Source organism: Balaenoptera acutorostrata, chromosome 16 (genome assembly GCF_949987535.1).
Source record: "Balaenoptera acutorostrata chromosome 16, mBalAcu1.1, whole genome shotgun sequence".
NCBI classification, from domain to species: Eukaryota; Metazoa; Chordata; class Mammalia; order Artiodactyla; family Balaenopteridae; genus Balaenoptera; species Balaenoptera acutorostrata.
Window position 1 is genome coordinate 1,023,558 of NC_080079.1, and position 22,334 is coordinate 1,045,891.

General features: G+C 59.3%; 2 protein-coding genes and 1 long non-coding RNA gene across 6 annotated transcripts in view; 1 reads left to right on the forward strand and 2 right to left on the reverse strand.

Moving 5' to 3' along the window:
• The window catches only part of PWWP2B (PWWP domain containing 2B), a 31,375-nt gene extending 28,481 nt beyond the window's left edge, over positions 1-2,894 (reverse strand). For 2 of the 3 annotated variants that reach the window (XR_009005603.1, XM_057530539.1), the window contains exon 1: positions 2,379-2,734. Coding sequence is in view for 2 of the 3 variants with exons in the window: in XM_057530539.1 (XP_057386522.1) it covers positions 2,379-2,503 (125 nt within the window). In the remaining variant the exon portion in view is untranslated. Of the gene's footprint in view, positions 1-2,378 lie in introns of all 3 variants that reach the window. The other variant, XM_057530538.1, reaches the window with a different exon arrangement.
• LOC130705011 (uncharacterized) lies at positions 1,817-22,241 on the forward strand. 2 transcript variants are annotated; one of them, XR_009005605.1, is made up of 4 exons: positions 1,817-1,995; positions 7,004-7,604; positions 19,255-20,790; positions 21,160-22,241. It is a non-coding gene; the product is annotated as an uncharacterized LOC130705011 (long non-coding RNA). The 2 variants fall into 2 exon arrangements; XR_009005604.1 differs by lacking the exon at positions 1,817-1,995 and having other exon boundaries at positions 6,495-7,604.
• LRRC27 (leucine rich repeat containing 27) overlaps positions 10,363-22,334 on the reverse strand; it is a 28,850-nt gene continuing 16,878 nt past the window's right edge. Inside the window, 2 exon segments of the mRNA XM_057530540.1 lie at positions 10,363-12,407; positions 19,208-19,326. Coding sequence (XP_057386523.1) covers positions 12,383-12,407; positions 19,208-19,326 — 144 coding nt within the window. The 3' untranslated portion in view covers positions 10,363-12,382.

The following is a 22,334-nucleotide window of genomic DNA, read 5'->3' on the forward strand; positions in this document are numbered from 1 at the left end:
CAAGGGAGGGGTGCTGTCGCCCCAGTGCCCCCAAATTAACACTGGTTGCTGGGCACCGCTGCAGGAGAGGACCCAGGGGCCCACGTGAACCGCCCCTCCCAGGGGACCCCTCTGTTCTCCTAGGCCCCCGGGGTCTGCCCACGAGCTCGAGAAGTGCTGACACGTGGCAGTGACTGGTCTGCTCCCGGCTGGGGCACCGTGGGCACACCGGCCTGCTGCCCTGGGACCCACAGGCCCCAGGAGGTGGGCAGGCGCCTGCAATCTGAGCCCCCAGCTGCTCTGCCCGCCTGTCAGTGTCCACACCCGGGATCGGGCCTCACTGACCGGCCCTGCCACCGTGACGTATGGGGTAGGGGGAGTGGGCCCTGAGGAGAAACCGGCCCCCGGGGAGGCAGGTCGGTGCTGCGGACCCCTGAGGCCCGAGGCCGGGCCCCTCCGCCAGAAACACCCAGGCCAGGTCGTAAGCTGCCTCTGGACCCTGTCCGACAAGCCGGCTGTAAACATGAGCGTTGCAACTCATAATATCATGGAAGAAAACTGGGATCAGGATGAAACTGGAGGTGACCCGCAGAGGGGAGGCGGGGTGGGCAGGGACAGGGGCAGCTTCGGGGCCAAGCCTCAGACACCGGAGCGGTTGGGAGAGGCCAGGTCTCTCCTCAGGCTCTCTTCAGGGACCGGCGGCGGGCGGGGGGAGCCCACTCAAGTCAGAAAGGAGAGCTGCTGGGCAGAGCTGTGCCCACCGAGGCCCAGCGCCCGGTTCTGTGGGCGGCTCCGGTTACAGCCTTCTGTGGCCGCGGCAGGGTTGCCGCCCACACGTCCTACAGCTGCCACTTCCCATGCTGGGATCCCAGCAGAGCCCGCTTCCTTCCACGAGGGGGTGGGGAAGCGGGTGGGGCGGTGCAGATCTCCACAGCAGGTTAGCCACGGGCTGTAGGGACGGGAGCCCTGCCTGGAGGCAGAGACCAAGGGCGGGGGGCGGCAGCCTCTGCAGACACCCCCAGCCTCCCTTGCCCTGAGTCAGGGAGCCCAGAAAACGAGAGTGGGGGGACCTCTCCTGCCAGCGCCCCTCTCAGGGAGGAAAGGCCAGGCAGGGCTGCGCAGGCAGCGCTGGGGTGCAGCCCTGCACAGACCCAGGAGCAGAGGCAGGACTAGGCCGGCGGAGGAAGTGGTGGCCACTGGTGGCAGAGGACCCTCAGCCACCCCAGGGGACAGGCTTGGCGGCTTCCAAGCGGCTATGCTACAGCCCCGGAGGGTCACTAGGTCCCACCGAGCGCTCTCTGCAGTAGCCAGCGCAGAGCAGGGCGACAGTCCCCTGGGAGGCCACGTGTTAAATCACACGACTTGCACATAAATGGCTCTGGCACATCTAATGAGGAGGTGATGCCAGCAGAGTGGCCGTTGAAAGGTGATGGTCCTCCTACCACACCCCCGCCGCCGGCACAAAATCTGGCCTCCACTGAGGGAAAAAGTTGGGCCTTTGCAAAGGGGAGCCGTTTACTGCTCCCGGTTCAAAATAAGGCCCAGCCTGAGCCTCAAGACATTAGTGCCTGATTAATGCCTAATCATTTATCTGCGCGACAGCTCACTACCATGTGACACTGTATCCAGGAGACTCTTTCCCGCTGCAGGGATCCCTGCAGCCGGCACACAGGTGCCTCTCAGGATGGATTTGCCCCCAGGCCTGCCCAGGGACCCTTCCAGCAGAGAATCCCGGCTCCCGAAGGGAGCTCAGCACAGCTCTGAAACTTGTATCTTTTCATTCCCGTTCTGCCGAGGGCTCCTCAACCCGAAACAGTGTTTTTAAATCCCGCCGCTGGACACAACTGCTCGCTAGCAATCCTAACCACCTCAGCCCCGACTGCTCCGGGGGGGGGGGCATTACATTACACACCGCCCCCCCCTTGGGAGTAACTGACAGGGCAAGCGCGGCACCGCATCTGAACCCACTGCCCCCACCCCGGCGGATGACAATTCTGAAGACAGCCGAATTCAACAGTGAGTCTGAACAAAGAAAAGTGCGTTAATTATGGCAGACGTGCGGAGTTCGGAGCCGGGCGGCGCGGCGGTGGGCGCGGGGTCTCGGGCTCCACGCGCCGCGCCCAGGCTCCGGCTCGGCGCCCACCGCTGTTCCCGCCCGGCTGCGCGGTCCCCTGCCCGAAAAGTCGCGACGACTTTGAGAACCACTTTTCCCCCCCCGAGTGGCGGCCGCGCTCGCGCACCCCGAACCCGGGGCTGGAGAAACCGAAAGCGGGCGCCGGCGCCACGCTGCCCCGCCCCGGAGCAGTCCCGGCCCTGGGCCAGCGCGCGCGCTGGGGGGGGGGGGGGTCCCGAGGGGATTCCGGGGGCGTCCCGGGGCCCGCGCCCCCGCCCCCGCTCACTTTTTCGTGCAGTCCAGCAGGATCCCGGCGAAGCTGCGCTCGCCGCAGCTCACGGTGACCAGCAGCGCGCCGTTGACGACCTGCTCCACCCGCACGGGCAGCCGGCAGCCGGCCCGCGGCTCCATGCTCCGCGTCCCGGCCCGGCCCCCGCCCCGCGCCGGGTCAGCCCCGCGCGTGACGCCGCCCGCCGGCCGCCTGACGTCACAAAGCTCCGCTCGGGGCGGCCTCCGCGAGCGGGCCGGGGGCGCCGGGAGGGGCGCGCGGGGCACCCGCGCCCACAGACGCGCGCCGGGCCGTGCGGCCTCCACACTCGGCGTGGAGACGCACTGCGGAGCCCCACCGAACGGGCAGGATGGGGCAGGGCCGCGCTCCACCCCCGGCGACGCTGGCCGCGAGCGCCCGCGAAGAGGACCTGAGAGCCGGCGCCTGGAGAACTGCCCCGGCCCCGGCTCCAGGGACCCCTCCTCTCCAGCCGGGGGTCCACCCGGGGCGCCTGCCCCTCCCGGCTCCAGGGTGTCTTCCCCTCTCCTCGCCCCGGCCCCCCCCTCCCTTCCCGTGTCCCCGGGTTCCCCGCCTCCGGGTCTGGCGCCCGGGTGGCCACCCGGGCACTGCGGGGAGGAAGTCCCGGCGGCGCGAGCAGGAAGCCCAGCGGGGCCGGGCCGCGGAGACGCGGGGCGCCGAGGGGACACCGGCGGGCCCGCCGCAGCGGCCCAGTCTCGACCTCGCCGCCTGGGGGGTCACTTGACGACCCCCCGTGTGCTCGGCGCCTCACTGGGTGACGAGAGGGCGCGCACTCGGCTCCGGGCTACCCGCAGCGGGATTAGGGAGGGTGATCAGTCCACAAGTCTAGGTCGCGCGACCCCGGGGAGCCGGGGAAACGTTGGGTTCCGTACGACCCCTGGTGCGGCCGGAGGGGCCAGGGCGCCACGCGGCCAGTTCACAGTGGAAATGATTGCCTTCCGCGAGCGAGACAGGGGCTCCCCGGCGCACGCAGCTGGGCCGCTGATGGGGGGAGTGGGAGGTGGAGGGGACAAGCGGACGCCGGACCCCCGCCCGGGTCCCGCTCCCACGCGCCTTCAGCCCAGTACCAACTCTCGACTTTCCTGAGCACTTGCGCGTCCCGCACGCGGCTCGGGACCCCGCGGGCCGCCCCCAGGGCCCAGCCTGTTGCAGTGACCTTGCTCCGAGCGCGTCCCGGCCCGGTCCCCTGAGCCGGGCTCGCTGCGCTCGGCTGGGCACCGGAGACCGGCAGGCGGTCGGTTGTCCTGACGACCCGTCCGCCGACGCCGGCCGGCCCCGCCCCTCCGAGCCGTCCAGGGCCCGCCCGGCTCGGACCTGCGCCGGGGCCGCAACCCCCGGCGCCGCCGCGGACAGTGGGGCCGCCGCGGCGCCGCTCGGCCTCGCCCTCCGGCGGCCGCGCCGCGCGGGGAGCCGGCTGAGAGGAGCCCAGGCGGAGCCAGGCGCCCGCGGAGACCTCGCAGGGCTCCACCGCCCAGCATTGTACAGGGCTGGGGATCAAGGCCCCATGAGCCAGAGTCCGGCCCCAAGCAGCCCCCGGGGAGGCCTGAGAGCAGAGCGAGCGCCTGTGCCCTGCAAGGCCTGGGTTCCAGCAGACACCAGACATCCCTTGCGGAGAGAGGGACCCCACCAGGAGGCCTCGGGCACCTGACACCTCTCCAGGGTCAGCCCAGCCGCTCCCTCCCTGTGGCTGCCGGACCCCAGGGGGCCTGACTGCTGTCTGCGCCCCAGGCCTTTGCTGCCTCCTCTCTCCAGAGCTGGGCGGGGCTGACTTTGGAGCAGAAAGGCCAGGCAACAGGCACCGCTGCAGGCACTGGGAGGGGGACTGGCCAGAGGCTGCCCACCCGCTCAGCACAGGCGCCAGCGTGCCGGAGGTGCCTGCTGGGCGGCGCCCTTCCTGGGCACTGGGGACACACAGCACCGGGGAGCGGGGATTCGGGTCAGCTCGGAGCTGGTGGGGGCACTACGCCTGGGCCGTGTCAGTGTGTGCCCCGGGGACTGTGTGCAGGTGTGGGTGTCCAGAAAGAGGGCCCGGGGCGGCGATGCTTGGGCCAGCGGGCATCCACCAGAGGGGGAAGGGGCCCCACGAGGCTGCTTGGGCAGCACAAGTCTGGTGGCTTGTTGGCAGGGCTGGAGAGGTGGGTGTGGGAGTGCACAGAAGGGGGCCCTCCGAGAGGTGCCGGGGTTGAGGTGAGGAAGGGGGCTTCCGGGGAACTCCCAGGTATCAGCAGGAGTTGCAGTTTGCCGTGGGAGGACAGATACACCTGAGGACACGCTGGGCTTGCGGGGGCGGGGATGCAGCAGTGGGTGTGTGCTGTGGGCGGGGTTGGGGCCCGAGGACCACCCTGCAGCTCCCACGGCGGGGGCAGCGGCACCGAGCTGAGAGGGGAGAGTGCTAGTGAGAAGGGCGGCCCGCCCTGCTTTCTCTCAGCCTGGGCCCCAACCTGCCCTGTGCCTGGTACTTTTTAAGGGAGCAGGGAAGCCATTTTTAAAGCCCTTTCTCCAGGAGGGAGGATATCGAAAGACGAGTCAGCTGACCGGAGATTGATTTGCATCTCAAAGGGTATCTGTTCAGGACCTCACCGGGCAGACCTGCCCACTCCCAGCCCAGCCCCACCCACTTGCTCCCTGCGGGCTTCCCCGCCTCCTTTCTGGTTTCTGGAAGGCCCGGGGAACTTCCAGACACCCAGACTAAATTGCAGATTCCTTCAGAGGGGCCTAATCAGCCCAGGGATCCTGGGTCCTGACCCCCACATGCCGCCTCCTCCTTCCTGACCCGGTGTCCCCTCCTCCAGGCCCCCTCCGGGGCCAGCCCTGTGCCGGCAGGTCAGCGAGGCCGGCAGATCCTGGAGAGAACAGCCCCAGACAGGTAGGGCCCCGGCAGCTGCCCACTGAGAGCTGCCCCCGACTGAGGGAAAACTCGGCCAGGAGCCTCTGCCTAGGTCTCCGGACTTTGGCCCTAAAGCCTTCGTTCCCTGGCTGCAGGCACACAGCCACTGCCGGGCCTACCGGGGCTGGCTAGTCTGGCCAGATGGGCAGGGTGGTGGCATGGAGGGGGCACAGGAGGCCGTCCAGCACCGCACTAGGGTGGAGTCGGGTGGCCACGAGCTGGCAGGAGGGCAGCAGAGGTGCTCTGGGCAGTGGCTGCTCGTGTCCACCTCCCCCGGAGGTCCTGTCCTAGTTCTTGGAGGAGCCCCAGGATTCACCCCACGGCAGCCTGGCTCTCACTCCCTGACTCCCTGCCGGCCCCCCAGTCTCTCAGGGTGACTCATCCACACCCCAGCTCAGCGTCCCTCCTACTACCTTCACCCACGGGAGAGCCCGTGAGCCGTGCCCGGCACCGCAGGACATAATTTTGCCTTTGTCATCCTCTGTCTCTCCCATGAGGTGGGAGACTCCCAGAGGCCTCCCTGTGACCGGAAGGAACGTTGTCACCGTCACCAGCCTGTTCTGGGTTTGCCCGGCCAGGTGGCTGGTGCCCTCCCCCCACCCCTTCCCCAGGCCTGCTCCCACTTCCTTTACTGGAGCTCTCCTCGGCGGCCTGGCAGGGGTGTCTCTTGCAGCTCAGGCCAGCCATCCCAAAGCCAGGTGCTTCTGAGATGGAACCGAGAGTGCCTGGTCACAGGGGAACCGCAGGCCAGAGCCATGGGTCAGAGACCACGGTTTCTCCAGAGCCAGTGCCCAGAGCGCAAGGATGTGAGAGCCGGGTGGGCCCCGCTGCTCGGCCCAGGCCACCTCGTGGTGCGTCTCAGGCCCGGCTGCTGCGGGGAGGGAGAAGAGTGGGGCCCGCGTGAGGGCGTTGATTTCACTAAGCCCCGGACAATGAGTCTGTAAGAATTCGCTGCTCTCATCCTCCTCCCCACTGCCACTGTCACCACCATCATCACCACCATCATCACCATCATCACCACCACCACCATCATCACCACCATCACCACCATCATCATCACCACCACCATCATCACCATCATCACCACCATCACCACCATCACCACCATCACCAACCATCACCACCATCACCATCATCACCACCACCATCATCACCACCATCACCACCATCATCACCACCATCACCATCACCACCACCACCACCATCATCACCACCATCATCACCACCATCATCACCATCATCACCACCATCACCATCATCACCACCGTCACCACCAGCACCAGCACAGTTCTCCCCTGTAGCTGGGCTGTCTTCCGTGCAGCATCTGCCCCCCCACTGGTATTGAGCCGGGGCCAGTGGAGATGCTGAACGGCCCTGGTAGGGGGTCTGGTGCCTCCTAGAGGGCTTTCCCATAACTCCACCCGCCCCGTAACCTGTGCCCTCCTGTGTCCTTGCCCAAGTGCCAGCTGAGGCCTGGAGGATTCAGTGCCCCAGGTCCCCCTGACCCTAACCCAGCCCAGGGCTGGGGACACAGGGAGCCCAGGGCTGGGGGGCTCAGGGCTGGGGGTGGGGCAGCTCTTTACCCCCAGGGTTTGGAAAGGCCCAGAGTCGTTTCCTACTTGCTTGCCGCCCCCCCTTCCCAGGAAGAAATGGAGGCTGATGGTTGTATGCTGGGGCGGGAGCTTCTCCTCTGAACCCTGCTCTCCTTGTGCCTCAGGCTGCCAGGAGCCCACCATCAGCCGTCCTTGGCCCGAAGAGAACACTGCAGTGGGACACGCAGGCTGGAAACACATGGCAACACGCAGCCCTGAGCCCCGCGAGGTCTGCTCCTTCCCTCCTGAGCATTGGGCTCCCTGCCCCATGGGGATGGCACAGACACCGAGGGGGCAGAGGGGGTGACGCACTGCCGGTGCCTGAGGACACACCGCTACCCCCCTTCAGCCCAGCAAGAGGGCCCACCGCCCCCGCCAACAGGCAAGGCATCCCCGGGCCAGGATGTGTGTCCGTGTGGGGTCCGCACCCCACCTCAGGACCACCTGCGGTCACCTGGGACTCCACCTCCACCCACAGGGCCCAGGGCCCATGTCCCAGCCACACCTCTGTGCTGCATCCTTCTGCGACATGGACAGGCCATAGGGGTCACTCCCCCGGGCTGGCTGGTGGCTGGTGCATGGCGATTGGACAGCGCAGCCGTGGGCTTGACCATCCACGGGCAGCTTGTGCGAAGCGACGGGGCCGCAGCCACGGACGGGGCCAGACCCTCCTGTCCTGATACTCGTTTTGGGCCCAGGACTCAGGAATCCAAGCTCACGGACCAGGTACCGGTCGGGACGCAGGGGTCTGGTGGGAGTGGGAGGACGCCCTGTGGGGCTGTGGCCGTACCCCGGCCGGTGGCAGGTCAGCTGCTGGGCCCTGCGGGGCTGTGTGCCCAGGCTGCGTCCTGGCCAAGGCGCCACCTGCAGGCGAACGTGGCTCACAGCACGAGGCCGCCGGGCTGCTGACTCCAGGACCAGGTCCCGGGCGGGGCGCCCGCCGTTACTGCCTGCGGCCCACACGTCTCCAGGCCAGCCCCCGCCCTCCCAGCACGGTCCCTGCCACCCAGGGTTTCGGCCTTTACCTGGGGTGGGGGGGCGGCTCTTCCTCCCTCCCCCTGCCCAAGGCTGTCTGGCAGGAGAGAGGTCCCAGGAGCACCCACGTGGGCAGTCAGGCATGGCAGGGGTGACTTAGCGGTTAAGGAAGGAGAGGACAAAGCAGGAGAGGGGAGACAGCTGACCCGTGACGGGGACGGAGGCCGTCCCCCACCCGGACACCCCAATTCCACCCGGGACAGAGCAGGCCCCCACCCTACATACTCTGAATCCACTGGGGGAGCAGGGCCACTCCCCGCCAGCGGCCCGAGCGCCTTCCGAGCAGGGGTCCAGGTGGGTCCCCCGAGCAAGCTCGGAACAAGTGCGATGAGCGATCGTGCCAGAATCGGGTCGTGTAGAATGAGGACGTTACCCAACAGCCTGTTCGCGGGAGCAGCAGTGAATAAATAAACAGATGAACGGCTTGAGGAGGGGAAGGGGGTCCGAGGGAGGTGGCCTCCGCCCTGGGCTCCCACCCTCAGACGGGGGCTGACCTCCAGGGACAGCGGGCTTTGGGTTCTCCAGGACCCCCCGGGCGAGAAATCGGTGTTGGGGACACCAGGCCGGGATCTGGGGGCCTGGTCCAACCCTGCCTCTCTCCAACCCCAAGAGGCCCAGAGGAGCCGAGAAGGCTGCCGGAGCCCACACCCGAGGCCGGGAAGCGCGGCGGGGGCGGCGGCAGCTGGTGCAGGAAGGCCTGGACCCAGAGCGCTGGCCCCAAAGATGTGGGCCCCGACCTGACCCCGTGTCAGGGGGCCAGCATCCCAGGAGACTGACCGACTCAGGGAGCCCGTGCCAGCGAGACCACCGGAGGAGGGCCCGAGCCCAGTGCGCTCCACCAGACTTTCAGAGCTGAAAAGCGAACACTCTCCCAGCGGAATTTCCGTCAGTGAGCTGATGGGGAGGACAGTCACGCTGAGATGCAGAGAGTAAACGTGGAAGATATTTCAGGAAGAAACGTCTCTGAGCAGCGAGCATAGAGAAGGAAGTATCAGCTGGGGACAGAGTCAGGAGGGCCGACCAATGAGCAGAAGGGTCCGGAGACAGAAGGGGACAGGAGAAGGGGACAGGAGAAGGGGGGCGGGCCTTCCGGGAAGAGAAGCTTCCCGGCGCCTGCCAGGCCGGGCGGGGGTCCCTGGCTTCCGGGCAGGGCTGGTGATGGGGCCCCCCGTGAAGACGGACAGACGCGGGACCCCGGACCGGGCTCTGCCTCTGGAGAGTGGAGGCTGGAGGTCCGCTCGGCGCACCGGTGTCCACTCCGGAGGCGGCCCCCACGGCCACTGCCCACCCAGGGAGGAGGACGGGCTCGGAGGGGACGCGACCACCTTCCCCACAGGAGCAGAGCAGGTGTGAGGCAGGGAGAACCCAACAACCGGGAACCCGAACAGGGACCTCGAGGCAAAGCAGAAACGGCGCGGAGCCACGGGGCCCATCTGGACATCTGGGCGGCTACGTGGACGGCAGCCCAGCTGCAGACGCGGCACTGACATGCCACGTAGAGGCCCTCTCGCAGCGGCCCCTCCTGGGGGGACACCCACAGGAGCAGCAGAAGGGAGCGCGGGGCCTCGGCACAGCCGAGGGGCGGGGGGTGCGGCCCGCTGCTCGGTGAGTTTGGGTGGCCCTGTGATTGAGGCCACGCAGGGCACACGGAGGAAGCGTGCTGTGCTGGTTCATGGCCCGAGCCTCGGCCAGGCCTGGGGACCCCTGCTCTGCACCTGCCGGGCCCCGGGCGGCCGTGGAAGAGGGCGAGGCACCTGCCACGGAGGCCACGCGGAGGGACCGCGGGCAGCGGAGGGCACAGACCACAGCGGGGAGAGAACCAGCCCACAGAGCCCCGGCAACCCAAGCCAAGAGCAACCACACACGCTTGCTGTACAGCAGACCGCGAGCCGGCCCCGTGCTTCCGGCAGCCTCTGTGATCTCTGCCTTGGGGTCTCCCAGCTGCCGCAAGAGCAGACCCCCTAGTCCCACCCCGAAGTCAAACTCCCCTCATTCCAACCTTTTAAAAACATCACTCTGCTCTAAGAATGATTCTTAGAAACAGTGTATGGGTAAAAGTCAAAGATTGTTATATTGTGTATTTTTTTAAAAGGCCAATAGAACAATTCAGTATTAGCAAGTTCAACCGTGATGGCTGATACACTTGATTTTATTCCTTCCATCTTTATATTTGTTTGTTTTGCTGGTTTGCTATTCACTCCGTTTTTCACCCTGTTCATCTGAAGTTCGCTGTACTCTGCATTCTGTTAGGAGTTACGATCCTTTTACCTTCTCTGTTAATTTTGGAAAATTAGACGTGTATTTTCCTCCCTGCATCCCCTGGCCCTGCATGTTTCCTTCCCCTCCCTCTCTGCTGCCCCGGATAAAATTTTAAAAGTAATTTTAAAATTTTTAAAAATTTGCTTACTTTATCAGAGAACAGCAAAGGAAGAATAAAAGAATAAAAATATGAGACTCATAAAACAAATAGGAAGATGGGAGACTTAAAATCAACCATATGAATGTAAGGGGACTAAACACTCTAATTAAAAGACAAAGATTGTCAGGCTAGAGAAAGGAAGGAAGACCCAAGTATATGATATTTACATAAGGCGTACTTTACACATAAAAACACAGAAAGATTGAAGTAAAAGGATGGAAGACGTATCAGTAAACGCTAACTGGAACAGTGGTGGTATGCCTATATTAACATCAGACAAAACAGACCTTAAAGGCAAGAAGTATGGAACAAGAGATAAAGAAATATTTCCTATTGATAAAAAGGTTAATTCAACAGGAAGACACAACAACCCTAAATGTGTAGGCATCTAATAACATAGTTCGGAACCACATACAGCAGCCGCTGACACAGCTAAAGGGAGACATACATGAGGCCACAACCGTGGCTGGAAATGGTATCCAGCTGAGAGGACAAGATGAACCGACCTGGAGGATGCAGATCTGAGCAACACGGTCAATCAGCCTGACGGGACACACAGCGCTACATCCGACAGCACTACATCCAAGTAGATTCTTGTCAAGTCACAGGGAACACTTCCCAGAGGCAGTCGTACGGCAGCCATGAAGCAAGTCTTCACACATTTCCCAGGACCGGACTCACAGGGAACCAGACCCCCAGCCCAGTGAGCCTTCAGACAGCACGGCCCTACCCATGGCCCAACTGAACCAGAAATGCCAGCCGAGCCGCTCCCAATCCTGACCCTCAGAAGCTGGGAGAGACAACAAATATTTATTATTATTACACAATGTTAATATAATAATATATACTAATACATAATATAATTATTTATAATTCTTTATTGTTATTTATCTACTTCTCCAGCTGCTTTGTTCTGGAGTAACTTGTTAACGCAGCAACAGGTAACTAACACATCTTCTAGCTTCCTGAGTTGGGAGCCCAGGGTATGGATTTTACATATTTCTTCCTTTCTGACATATGCATTTGAAAGTGGTGAAGTTCCCTCTGAGCACTGATTAAACCCAAAGAAAACAGAAAAGAAGGGGAAGAACAGGAATTGATGATACAGAAAACACAACAGAAACTCGACAAAGCCAACAGTGGTTGTTCGAAAAGATTAACAAAATTGATGAATCCCTAGCAAGATTAAGGAAAACGGAACAACATCAGTAATGAGAAAGGGAACGTTGTTACAGGTCCTAAGTGACTGAGAAAATATGAGGATATTATGAAGAAGTTTATGCTGATAAACCTGACAACTTGAATGAAATGGAAAAACTCATTGAAAAACATGTCTACCAAAGAAGTTGACACAAAAAGAAACAGAAAATCTGAATTATTCTACATCTGTTAAAGAAATCGAATCAAAGATCTTTTCAAGATCAGGCCCTTATTTCACATCTAATCAGACGTTTGGCACAAGAAACCAAGTCGGGCCGACTCTGGGTGAGAGCCCGGGGGCCTGGGACGGGGCCTGGCGGTGCTGCAGGGCCAGGGGAGGGGCAGCGCCCAGGGATGGGGAGCGGCACCCCCGGGGCGGGAGGAGGGCACTCCTGCCTCCCCAGCAAAGACGGTCCCACGGGACCTCGGACCCCACTGCAGTCAGTCGTGAAAGCTTGATCCCCGCTGTGAGCAGGGTCGGGGGGCACAGGTGCTGACACCACGTTCTGCCAGCCGACGGGCTGCAAACGGACGCCACGCGGCAGTCACCGTATTCTCCTCTTAATGCAGCTCAGACCTCCTGCAGCCTCAGAATAGGCAGCGCAGATGGGGACCCGTAAACCTCACGCCCCACACGGGCGACCCTGGGAAGGCAGCGAGCCGCCGGCCTGTTTTCCAGGTGTACCAGTGATACTCTGTCATTAGTATCTGTAAACTTTTTCAGGTTCTTAATACTTCGTGTTAAAAAATATATTCTGAGGCTGCGACAAAGTCGGGCCAAGCGAAAGGCTTCCAGGGAGAGCTGTACATTGATGGTTTCTGTTCAAGGTCGTCCTCGGTTTTAGTTTCATTACTTCATCCTGCAGTCTCCTGGCCTTGGGGAGAAAGGAAGGGGCCAGGTTAGCCTGGCCACAGGGCTGGGGATGCCGCCGGGTGACGGGCGGTACCTGTCGCCTGGGCCCAGAGCCGCCCTCCTGAGGGGGAGCCCCCCAGCGCGCCTCACCCCCTCTTCTCACCCTGATCCATCAGCTGGGCCAGAAAACGGTGAGACGGAGAACGAGGGGGACCAGGTGGCCTGAGCGAAAGGAGTGGGCCCTCCCGCCAGTCCGAGGGCAGGTGTGTCTCTGAGCGGGGGCCTCCCTTCCTCCCCATCCCCCCGGGGGGCTGTGTCCTCCGCACTCCCCTCCCTCCCCTCGCCACCCCCTCAGCTCTGTCTCCCTGGGGCATAACCTGGACCCCCACCTCCAGCCCAGGCACGCCTGAGACCCCTACACCGCCTCGTCCCCCAAGATAGACCTGCCACAATCTTGGGTTAAACTGACATCCAGAGCTTGTGTCGTGAGGCCCAGGGAAGCCTCTGCTGCTGGCCCGCTGAGTAGCCACTGCTTCCGGTTTCCTTCCTGCAGAGATGTGTACTCTCTGTAAGCTGACTGCTCCCTTAAAAACATCCACTTAGCTCTCCACGCCCGTCCTGTCCTGGGGTCGTCCAAGCAGTACAAGTCCTCAGTATCCTCCCCTGAGCTGGGGATCAGGCCCTGGACCCGCCTGGCCCCCCTGCAGACCCTCGGGCTGGGCTCCTCCTCCGGGGTCTCTTCCCCGTCTTGGGAGGACACGCCCGCTCTTCCCGCTCCAGAGGGAGGGGAAGGGACATCTCCGAGTCCCCGCGTGGCGCCTGGCCCAGCCTCTGCACGTGCCCTGTGCCTCCCTGGGGGCTCCAGGACCTCAGAGCCTGTTTGGGATGGTCTGGGCCCGCGGCCGCCTGGCAGCCTGGAAACAGCCTGAAGCTCCCTGGGTTTCCCCGTGAGTTTCTAGAGCATCTCGGAGGTCAGGCCTCTCCGGTTGACCCTAGGGTCTGACTCATCTCTGCTTTCCATCCCTCCTTTTGTCTTTGTTTTACTTCCTGGGGGATTTGCTCGACCTCATCTGTTGATTTAGGCTTTTTAATTTTTAGGGATTTTGGCTGTATTTTTCACTTAACTCCGAGTTCTCAGCTACCTGAGTGCCCACTTTTGTAACAGCTTGTTTCCATCACTGCCCAGAGGACTTCAATTCGTCTGCACGTTTCCAGTCGGCCGTTTTGGTCCCTCCCTCGAGCGCCCAGCGTCCCAGCTCCCACCCACTCAAGGAGTAGGCACTGAAACGCCGTACCCACTGGGCCGCGGCCCTGCTGGTCAGCAGGACGGGGGCAGGGGGCCCACGAGCCAGGGTTCTGAGGGTACTTGTCTGCGCCAGTTTTCTTCGGAGGCCCCTTCCCGCTCTCAATGGGGGAGAGCAGGCGCCCGGCCTGATCCTCACGGCTCTCGCGCTCAGGAAGCCATCGCGTGGCGCCTGCCTTCCACGGGGCTCCTCCTTGCTCAACCTCTGAGGGTCCACCCCCCGCGCGTCCTGCTGGGTGGGCAGGGGAGCCAAGCAGGGTGGTGAGGGCGCTGCGGACCTTCCACCCTCAGCCTCTCCAGTCCTGAGTCTGTGGGCCCCGTGGAACCAGCCATCTCGCTTCCTGCCAGCCTCCTTCTCAGAGGCCCTCGTGTCACACCAGCATGTGGCTTTCTTCCTCCAGAACCAAGCTGGCCTGTGAATGGTTAGGTTACAGGCTCAGCGGCTGGAACAAAGGCCAGACGGGGAGGCTGAACCAGGTGCGGCGGTTTATCTGAGGGCGGCTGTCAGTGTGGGGACGTTACTCTGCCCCTCACTCCACACTCTCAACCTCAGGGTCTGGGATGGCTGCCCCAGCTCCCACCATCACCTGTGCATTCCAGCACGGGGAGGGGAGGACAAGCTCAGGAAGTTCATACACACGTCTATGTCTGTTCTCGTCCTGTTGGCCAGACCGTAGTCACAGGCCGTCGCATACGCTGCAAGGGGTGTTGGGAAACGTGGCCTCTAGCGGGCGGCCCGTGCTCTGTTCGTGATTATGGGAGGAGCTGGCCTCTCCTCTCCCTTTCCTTTGTGCTGAGGAGCTGCATCACTTTGCTCCTCTCCTGTTGTCTGGTGGGGCCGCAGGGCAGACTGGACATTAACCCACGAGAAAAGGGGCCACGCGCACCTGGAGGGAGAGCCTGCTGGGCATCAGCTGGCCCTCTCACCGGAAGCAGACATCCTGGCCTTCCGACCTGATGCGAGCTCCTGGCCGAGGGGCCCACCTTCTCCCACCGGTGGTGCATCACACGCTGCCGAGACTGTCTTGTGAACCGTGTGCGTGGCTCTTGGGCACCCACACTTCACATGGGACTTTATTTCTGTAGTTTTCACCCCCCGCCAGAGGGGACATTTGCTACAACTGATGAGCCCAGGCTGACACATCACCACCCAAGCCCACAGTTGGCCTTAGGGTTCACTCCTAGTGTTGTACATTCCGTGGGTTTGCACAAATATGTAATGACACGTCTCCGTCCTCACAGTGTCACACAGGGTCGTTTCACTGCCCTAAGCACCCTCTGTGCTCCGCCTGTTCATCCCTCCCTCCCCCCAACCCCTGGCAACCACTGGTCTCTTTACTGTCTCCATAGTTCTGCCTTTCCCAGAATGTCATAGAGTTGGAATCATACAGTAGGCAGCGTTTTCAGTAGGCAGCGTTTTCAGAAGCCTCATACAATGCTTCTTTCACTTTGTAATAAGCATTTAAAGTTTCTCCCTGTCTTTCATGGCCTCTTAGCTCACTTCTTTGTACGCTGAATAATATTCCATTGTCTGGATGGACCACAGTTTATTAATCCATTCACCTATGGAAGGACATCTTGGTTGCTTCCAAGTTTTGGCAGTTATGAATAAAGCTGCTACAAACATTTGTGTGCAGGTTTCTGTGCGGACATGAGTTTTCAACTCCTGTGGGTAAATACTAAGGAGCACCACTGCTGGACTGTATGCTAAGAGTATACTTAATTTTGTAAGAAATTGTCACACTGTCTCCAAGGTGGCTGCACTGTTCTGTGTTCCCGCCGGTGGTGAATGAGAGTCCCTGCTTCTCCTCAGTCTCACAGGCACCTGGTGTTGTCAGTGTCTGCATTACAGCCATTCTAACAGGTGTGCTGTGCTAGCTCCTTGTTGCTTTAATTTGCATTTCCTAATGAAGTATTTTGTTCAGCATTTTTTCATAAGCATATTTAACATCTATGTATCTTCTCTGGCAAGGTGTCTGTTCAGATTTGTGGCCCATTATTTAATTGGGTTGTTTGCTTTCTTATTGTTGAGTTTTTAAGAGTTCTTTGCATATTTTGGACAACAGTGCTTTATCAGATATGTCTTTTGCAAATATTTCCTCCCAGTCTGTGGCTGTCTTATTCTTGACAGTGTCCTGCACAGAACAGAATTTTAAAATTTTAATGAAGTCCAACTTACCAATTTTTTCTTTCATGCCTTGATGTTCTATGCAAAAAGGCGTCATCAACTCAAGGTCATCTAGGTTTTCTCCTATGTTGTCTTCTAGGAGCTTTATATTTTTGCATTTTACATTTAGGTCTGTGACCCATTTTTTACAGCTTTATTGAGGTATAATTTATATACAAAAACTGTACATATTCAATGTACACAGGCTGGTAAGAGTGATCCACTTCTAGTTAATATTTGTGAAGGGTATAAGGTCTGTGTCTAGATTAATTTTTCTGCATGTGGATGTCCGGGTGGCCCAGCACCAGCTGTTGAAAACACTCTCTTTGCTCTGTTTTATTACCTTTGCTCGTGTGTCAAAGATCAGTTGACTGTATTTGTGTGGGTCCATTTCTGGGCTCTCTCTTCTGTTCCATTGATATATTCGTCTCTTCTTTCACCAGCACCACACTGTCTTGATAACTGTAACTTTATAGAAAGTCTTTTTATTTTAATTAATTTATTTATTTATTTTATTTTTGGCTGCATTGGGTCTTCGTTGCTGCAAGTGGGCTTTCTCTAGTTGTGGCGAGCCGGGGCTACTCTTCGTGTGGTGCACGGGCTTCTCATTGCGGTGGCTTCTCCTGTTGCGTAGCATAGGCTCTAGGTGCACGGGCTTCAGCAGTTGCAGCACGCGGGCTTCAGTAGTTGTGGGGCGTGGGCTCTAGAGCGCGGGCTCAGTAGTTGTGGCTCACGGGCTTAGTTGCTCCGCGGCATGTGGGATCTTCCCGGACCAGGGCTCGAACCTGTGTCCCCTGCATTGGGAGTGCAGAGTCTTAACCACTGCGCCACCAGGGAAGTCCCTATAGAAAGTCTTGAAGTTGAGTAGTGTCAGTCCTCTTTGTTCTTCTGACTTGTGTTGGCTATTCTGGGTCTTTTGCCTCTCCACATAAACTTTAGAATCAGTTTGTCAATATCCACAAAATAACTTGCTGGGATTTTGACTGGGATTAAGTTGAATCTATGGATCAAGTTAGGAAGAACTGACATCTTGACAATACTGAGTCTTCCTATCCATGAACATGGACCATCTCTCCATTTATTTATCCTTCTTTAGTTTCCTTCATCAGAGTTTTGTAGTTTTCCTCATATAGATTTTGTGCACATTTTATTAGATTTATACCTAGCACCATTTTTTGGGTGCTAATATAAATGGTATTGTGTTTTTAATTTTAAATTCCACTTGTTCATTGCTGGTATATGGTAAGCAATGGACTTTTATATATTAACCTTGTATCCTGCAACCTTGTTATAATTGTTTACTAGTTCCAGGAACTTTTGGCGTCAATTCTTTGGGATTTTGTACACAGACAATCATGCCACCTAAGAACAAAGATGCTGAGGAGAAACAGTGAGAGGGGACACCCCTGCCTTGTTACTGACCTTGGGGGAAAGCGTCTAGTTTCTCACCATTAAGGATGATGTTAGTGTAGAGTCTCTGTGGATGTCCTTTAACAAGATGAGGAAGCTCCCCTCCATTCCCAGTTTGCTGAGAGTTTTTTTTTTACCATGAATGGGTGTTAGACTTTGTCAAATGCTTTTTTTTTTTGCATCTACTGATACAATCATATGATTTTTCTTCTTTAGCCTGTGATGTGATGCATCATGTATACTGACTTTCAGATGCTGAACCAGCCTTGCATGTCTGGGATACATTCCACTTGGTCATTCGTAATTCTTTTTATACGTTGTTGGATTTGACTTGCTCGTATTTTGTTGAGGGTTTTTGCATTTTTGTTCATGAGAGAGACTGGTTTGTAGTTTTCCTTTCATGTAATGCCCTTGCTTTTGGTACTGGGGCAATGCTGGCTTCATAGAATGAGTTACGAAGTATTTCTTCTGCTTCTATCCACTGGAAGGGAGTTGATACAATTTCTTCCTTAAATGTTTGGAAGACTTTACCAGTGAACCCACTGGAAAACTTATTATTGATTCAATTCCGCTAATATGTATCAGTCTATTCATATTGTCTGTTTCTTCTCCTGTGACTTTTGGCTGATGGTGTCTTTCAAGGAATTGACTCATTTCATATAGGTCATGAAATCTGTGAGCACAGAGTTGTTCCCAACACCAAACAGACTTTGGAATCTCTAATCTGAAGCAGTGCGATGAGACACAGCTGTTCAGAAGCCCTAAGAGGTAGGGTTTGGGGTGTCCAAGAATGAGGTTACTCCCGTCAATGACAGATCTGGAGAGAATAAAGGTTCCTCTGAAGGCAGGTGAATTCCTCAGGGCTGGGAAGGAAAAGGGTCTGAGAAGAGGGGCAGTCTGAGCAGGGTGGGGTCTCTACGAAGCGCCCCAGCCCCTGCCCGTGTTTCTTCCCTCCCCCTCACCCCTGTGGGCCCCAAGAGAGGGGACAGTAGTGACAGAGCCCTCGGTGGGTGGTGGGGGACGCTGCTGGCCCTCACGCAGCAGACCCGGGAGGGGGGCTCCAGGCCACGGCGCCGGGGTGAGACACGCGGCTCGCAACAGGCCCACGAGCTGGGGCCTGGGTGCTGGGAGGACAGGCAGGTGTTCCTGCGGCCGTGAGGGCGAGCGCCCGCGGGCAGCGGGGGCAGCTGACGGGGACACGCGGAGGCCTGGGTGCTCGCGGGGAGGGCGGGGGGTGGGCTGACTACACGCTGGGCGGGGCAGGAAGGTGTCTCCTCCGTCTCCATTTCACGTCAACCCACGTGGCTGGGTTAGCCTCAGGCGCAGACCTGTGATGCTTCCCCGATTTCCAGGGGTGAGGGAGGAATGAGCCCTCTGCCATCCACAGGTCACAGCATGATGACCTTCCCCCAGGCCCTCAAACCAGAGCTGGTGCCCGTGGTGGGAGCAGTGCCAGGGCCCAGGGCAGGCGGGTCCCCCCACCCCGAGCCCGCCGGTTCACTTCAGCTCTGGCCTCTGAGCCCGTGGAGGTGCCTTCCGCGGTGGGCCTGGTGCAGACGGGGGCGGCGGGAAGGCGGGGAGGGCAGCGCGGAGCCCCCTCGGTCATTCCCGGGGTGGACGCTGGGTCGGCAGGGGGCCAAGGGCACAGCGCCCGGCGTCAGGGCAGTGTCAGCACAGGAGGACGAGGGCTCGCCAGGACCCTGAGCAGCCGCTGGCTGTCCCAGGGGGCGGCGTTCTAGGGGTTGAGTGGACGCGGCGGGAGTGAGAGCTGAAAAGTGGCGGCGTCGCGGCTCTCCCGCTCTTTGGCCCTGAGTGTACCTGGACCTGCAGGAGGGGCCCAGGGCACGCCGGGGGTGAGGTGGGGGGCGCGGAAGAGATGCATCTGCAGGGGGAGGTCGGAGGGCGCCGCGTCCAGCAGAACAGAATCAGACCCGGTACCAACCTCATTTCCTGACTTGATTGCAATGATTTCTCCTTGCTTTGTTTCAGTTTCCCAGGCGAATGCATCGGTATTTTCTCATTACCTATCAGGTCAGTGGCAAAGGGAATCTTGGACGCCACCTGGAAATGCAGTGAGATGGTTTCAGGAATCCGGGAATACACAGCCGCTAACACCAAGACGGCTTCGGGTGCAGCACACTCGTGCCCCACACGCTGGGGTCCCCGACCCTTGGCCTGGGCTGACCGGCGGTGCAGGGTGAGGCCAGAGCGCAGGACACGGGGCAGGTGGACGGCTGCTCAGCGGCCCGGGGGTGCCGGCGCAACAGACAGAAACACACTCTCCAGGGGCCCCGCGCCTCTCGTACAGCCCTGTGTTAAATCACTAAGTCAAGCTAACACACGAGGGCTCACACCTGACTAATAAAGTGGGGAAAGTAGAAAAAGCCTCGCTGTCGGAAAACCTGAATGACACAACAAACTGACACCAACAAACTGAAAACGTGCAAGAAGTAACTCAGTGCTGGCTTTTCTGCTACAGAAAGACCGCTGCGACTCCGCGTGAGAAGGAGGGCCTCCTGCACGCATGTGGGTACAGCTGGAGCTTAGGTGTGTCCCACTAACTAGCCCATTGGAGAGAGCTAGCAAGCTCCGATGCTCTCAGGGACCCTGCGAGCTCCAGAGGGCTACCGTCCAGCACCTGCAGGATGCTTTCTCTACTCTCCTCAGCAGCTGCCACGGGTTTTACTGGGCGGAGGGGCCGTGTCCAGGGGCAGAGGAAGACAGGGTAGTTCTGTCGTGGTTCTGGAAACTCTCCGTAAGAATTCACAGGCCACCTCAATTTATTTTGAAAACAACAAATTCCTTAAAACTTCTAGGTTGCAGCATTACACAAAATATGTTTAAATAGCGCTACAAATGCTAGCGAATTCCTCATTTCTAGGGCCTGCGGAAGTCACACCTGGATTTCTGGTCAGCTGGACCTGGTGTGTCTCATCTGGATTTGCTCATCCACCTCCTCAAAGTGGCCCTCCTCCATCTCCCACCCGATTCCCCTTTCCCTGTTCTCCATCTACCAGGTTTGCCTTTCCAGAACCTTCCTTTCTCCTCCTCCCTCCTTGGGCCACGACTGGATGTCTGGTTGGAGCCCTCCTGCGCCCTGACCTCCTCGGCTCCCGCCCAGAGGCCCACCGCCCTGGGATCCCACGCCAGGCCCCATGCTGCCAAGGGTGCCCGACACCCTGCTGCCGGGGGTATGTCCTCACTGCTCTGCTGGGGTGCCCGGGGCTTCCTGAGAACCTGTGACCTCTGCCACGTCCCACACCAGCCATCCCGTGGCAGCCTTGTCCTGCCCCGGGGCCCTGGTACGATTCTGCCTTCAGCGCCAGAAACTGGGGGCTGTGCGCCCATGTAACAAGGACGCGAGTGGAAACACACCAGGGCCCTCGACCAGTGCTGCCCGCTGCTGCCCCCGCCCCCGAATGGACCAGTCTGAGAACCAGACCGAGCCTGCCCTCCTCAGGAAGCTTTAGACCTGTGCTTGTACGTCTGTGTGTGTCAGGGCAGCACAGCTGCTGTAGGGACAGGGTGAGTGCGGGGCTGGGGAGAGGCTGGGGGGCGGGTCCGGGGGAGGCGAGGGGGGATCAGTGCAGGGCTTATCTGCCAGGTCACCTCTAAGCGGGTTACCAGGGCGGGACCTGTCTGCCTGCGTCGACAGCTCCACCCCAGCACCTGTTTGACTCTTAGAAGGACCTAGCGCCAGGGAAGGCTGGGAGGGAGGAGGGAGGATGGAGGGGGAGGATGGGCGGGGGGAGGGGGGGCAGGAACCACGTGGGACCTTCCCTTTGCTCTTCTCCCCCCGCGATGCTGCCAGGCTGCAGACGCAGCAGAACTGACACTATCTGCTGGCAGCCTGGGAGCTGGCAGCCTGTCATTAACCGGGGTTCCCCAACACAGGGAGAAGAGCTAGTGCTGAAGCCACCAGGTGTACTTCTTAAAGGCAGACATTTAATTTTATCTTTAAAACCATTAAAAAAGTATATGATTTGGACTGAAAGCCCAGCCGTATTGTACTGTTATCACAAAGTACAGAGGAGGAAGGACCTTGCACCCCGAGGAGCAGGCAAGGAGGACGGGGCCGTGTTCGTGGCTGTGAGCGTGGCTCGACCCCGAGTTGTTTGGTTTTTGGTTTGGTTTTGTTTTTTACTTTTTGGCTGTGCTCTGTGGCACGTGGGACCTTAGTTCCCTGACCAGGGATAGAACCCGGGCCCCCTACACCGGAAGTGCAGAGTCTAAACCACTGGACGGCCGGGGAAGTCCCTTGACCCCGAGTTTTATATGTTGAGTGTCAAGCAGACGAGGGATATTCTTCAGGCCAATAAAATGGATTCAGAGGTCGCTGGCACAGCTGCCGGGTTTAGAGCAGTGTGAAAAATGAAAAGGCAACGCTTTTTAAAAAGTGGGTGATGAGTCAGGAGGCTCAGGCCCCCTGCCCACGCGGGAGGCATCTTCCCTTGCCTTCCTCCTTTCAGGCTCCGGGGGGCAGGACGTGGGTGACCCCACAGAGCGCATGGGTGCAGCCGGAACGCGGGAGGGCCTGGCGCGGCCGGGGGACAGAGGCTGCGGTGGGCATGCAGATGCTGCTGAAATCCACAGACCCACGTCTTTGTACGGACAGGCCTGTGATCTGACTGCTTTATTTCTGCGAGGCGGGACACCAGAAGTCTTCCAAGAAATCAGTGTTTTTAACTTTACTAGACATTTTCCAAGCAGCTGGCGCCCTGGCAGCAGCAGTGGCCGGGAGCCTGCTGCCCGAGGCCTCCGCTCTGCCCGCCGCTTCCCGAGCGCTGTTTACACCCAGAGCTCCGAGCAGCCGTGCTTCTTTTCTGAATTTACCGCCACTGGGGCTTCCTCACCTGTGAACTGCCTATCCTACCCTTTGCCTGTTTCTCTACTGCATTCTTTAATTTAAAAAATCTACTTGTGGTTTTTCTTTACATTTTAGATATTAAACTTTTGTTACAACATATGTCACAAATATTTCCCCCTATCTTTTGACTTTAATTATAGTATTTTAGGCCATATAAAATATTTAAGTTTTATGAAGTAAATATTTCCTGCTGTGAGTTTCG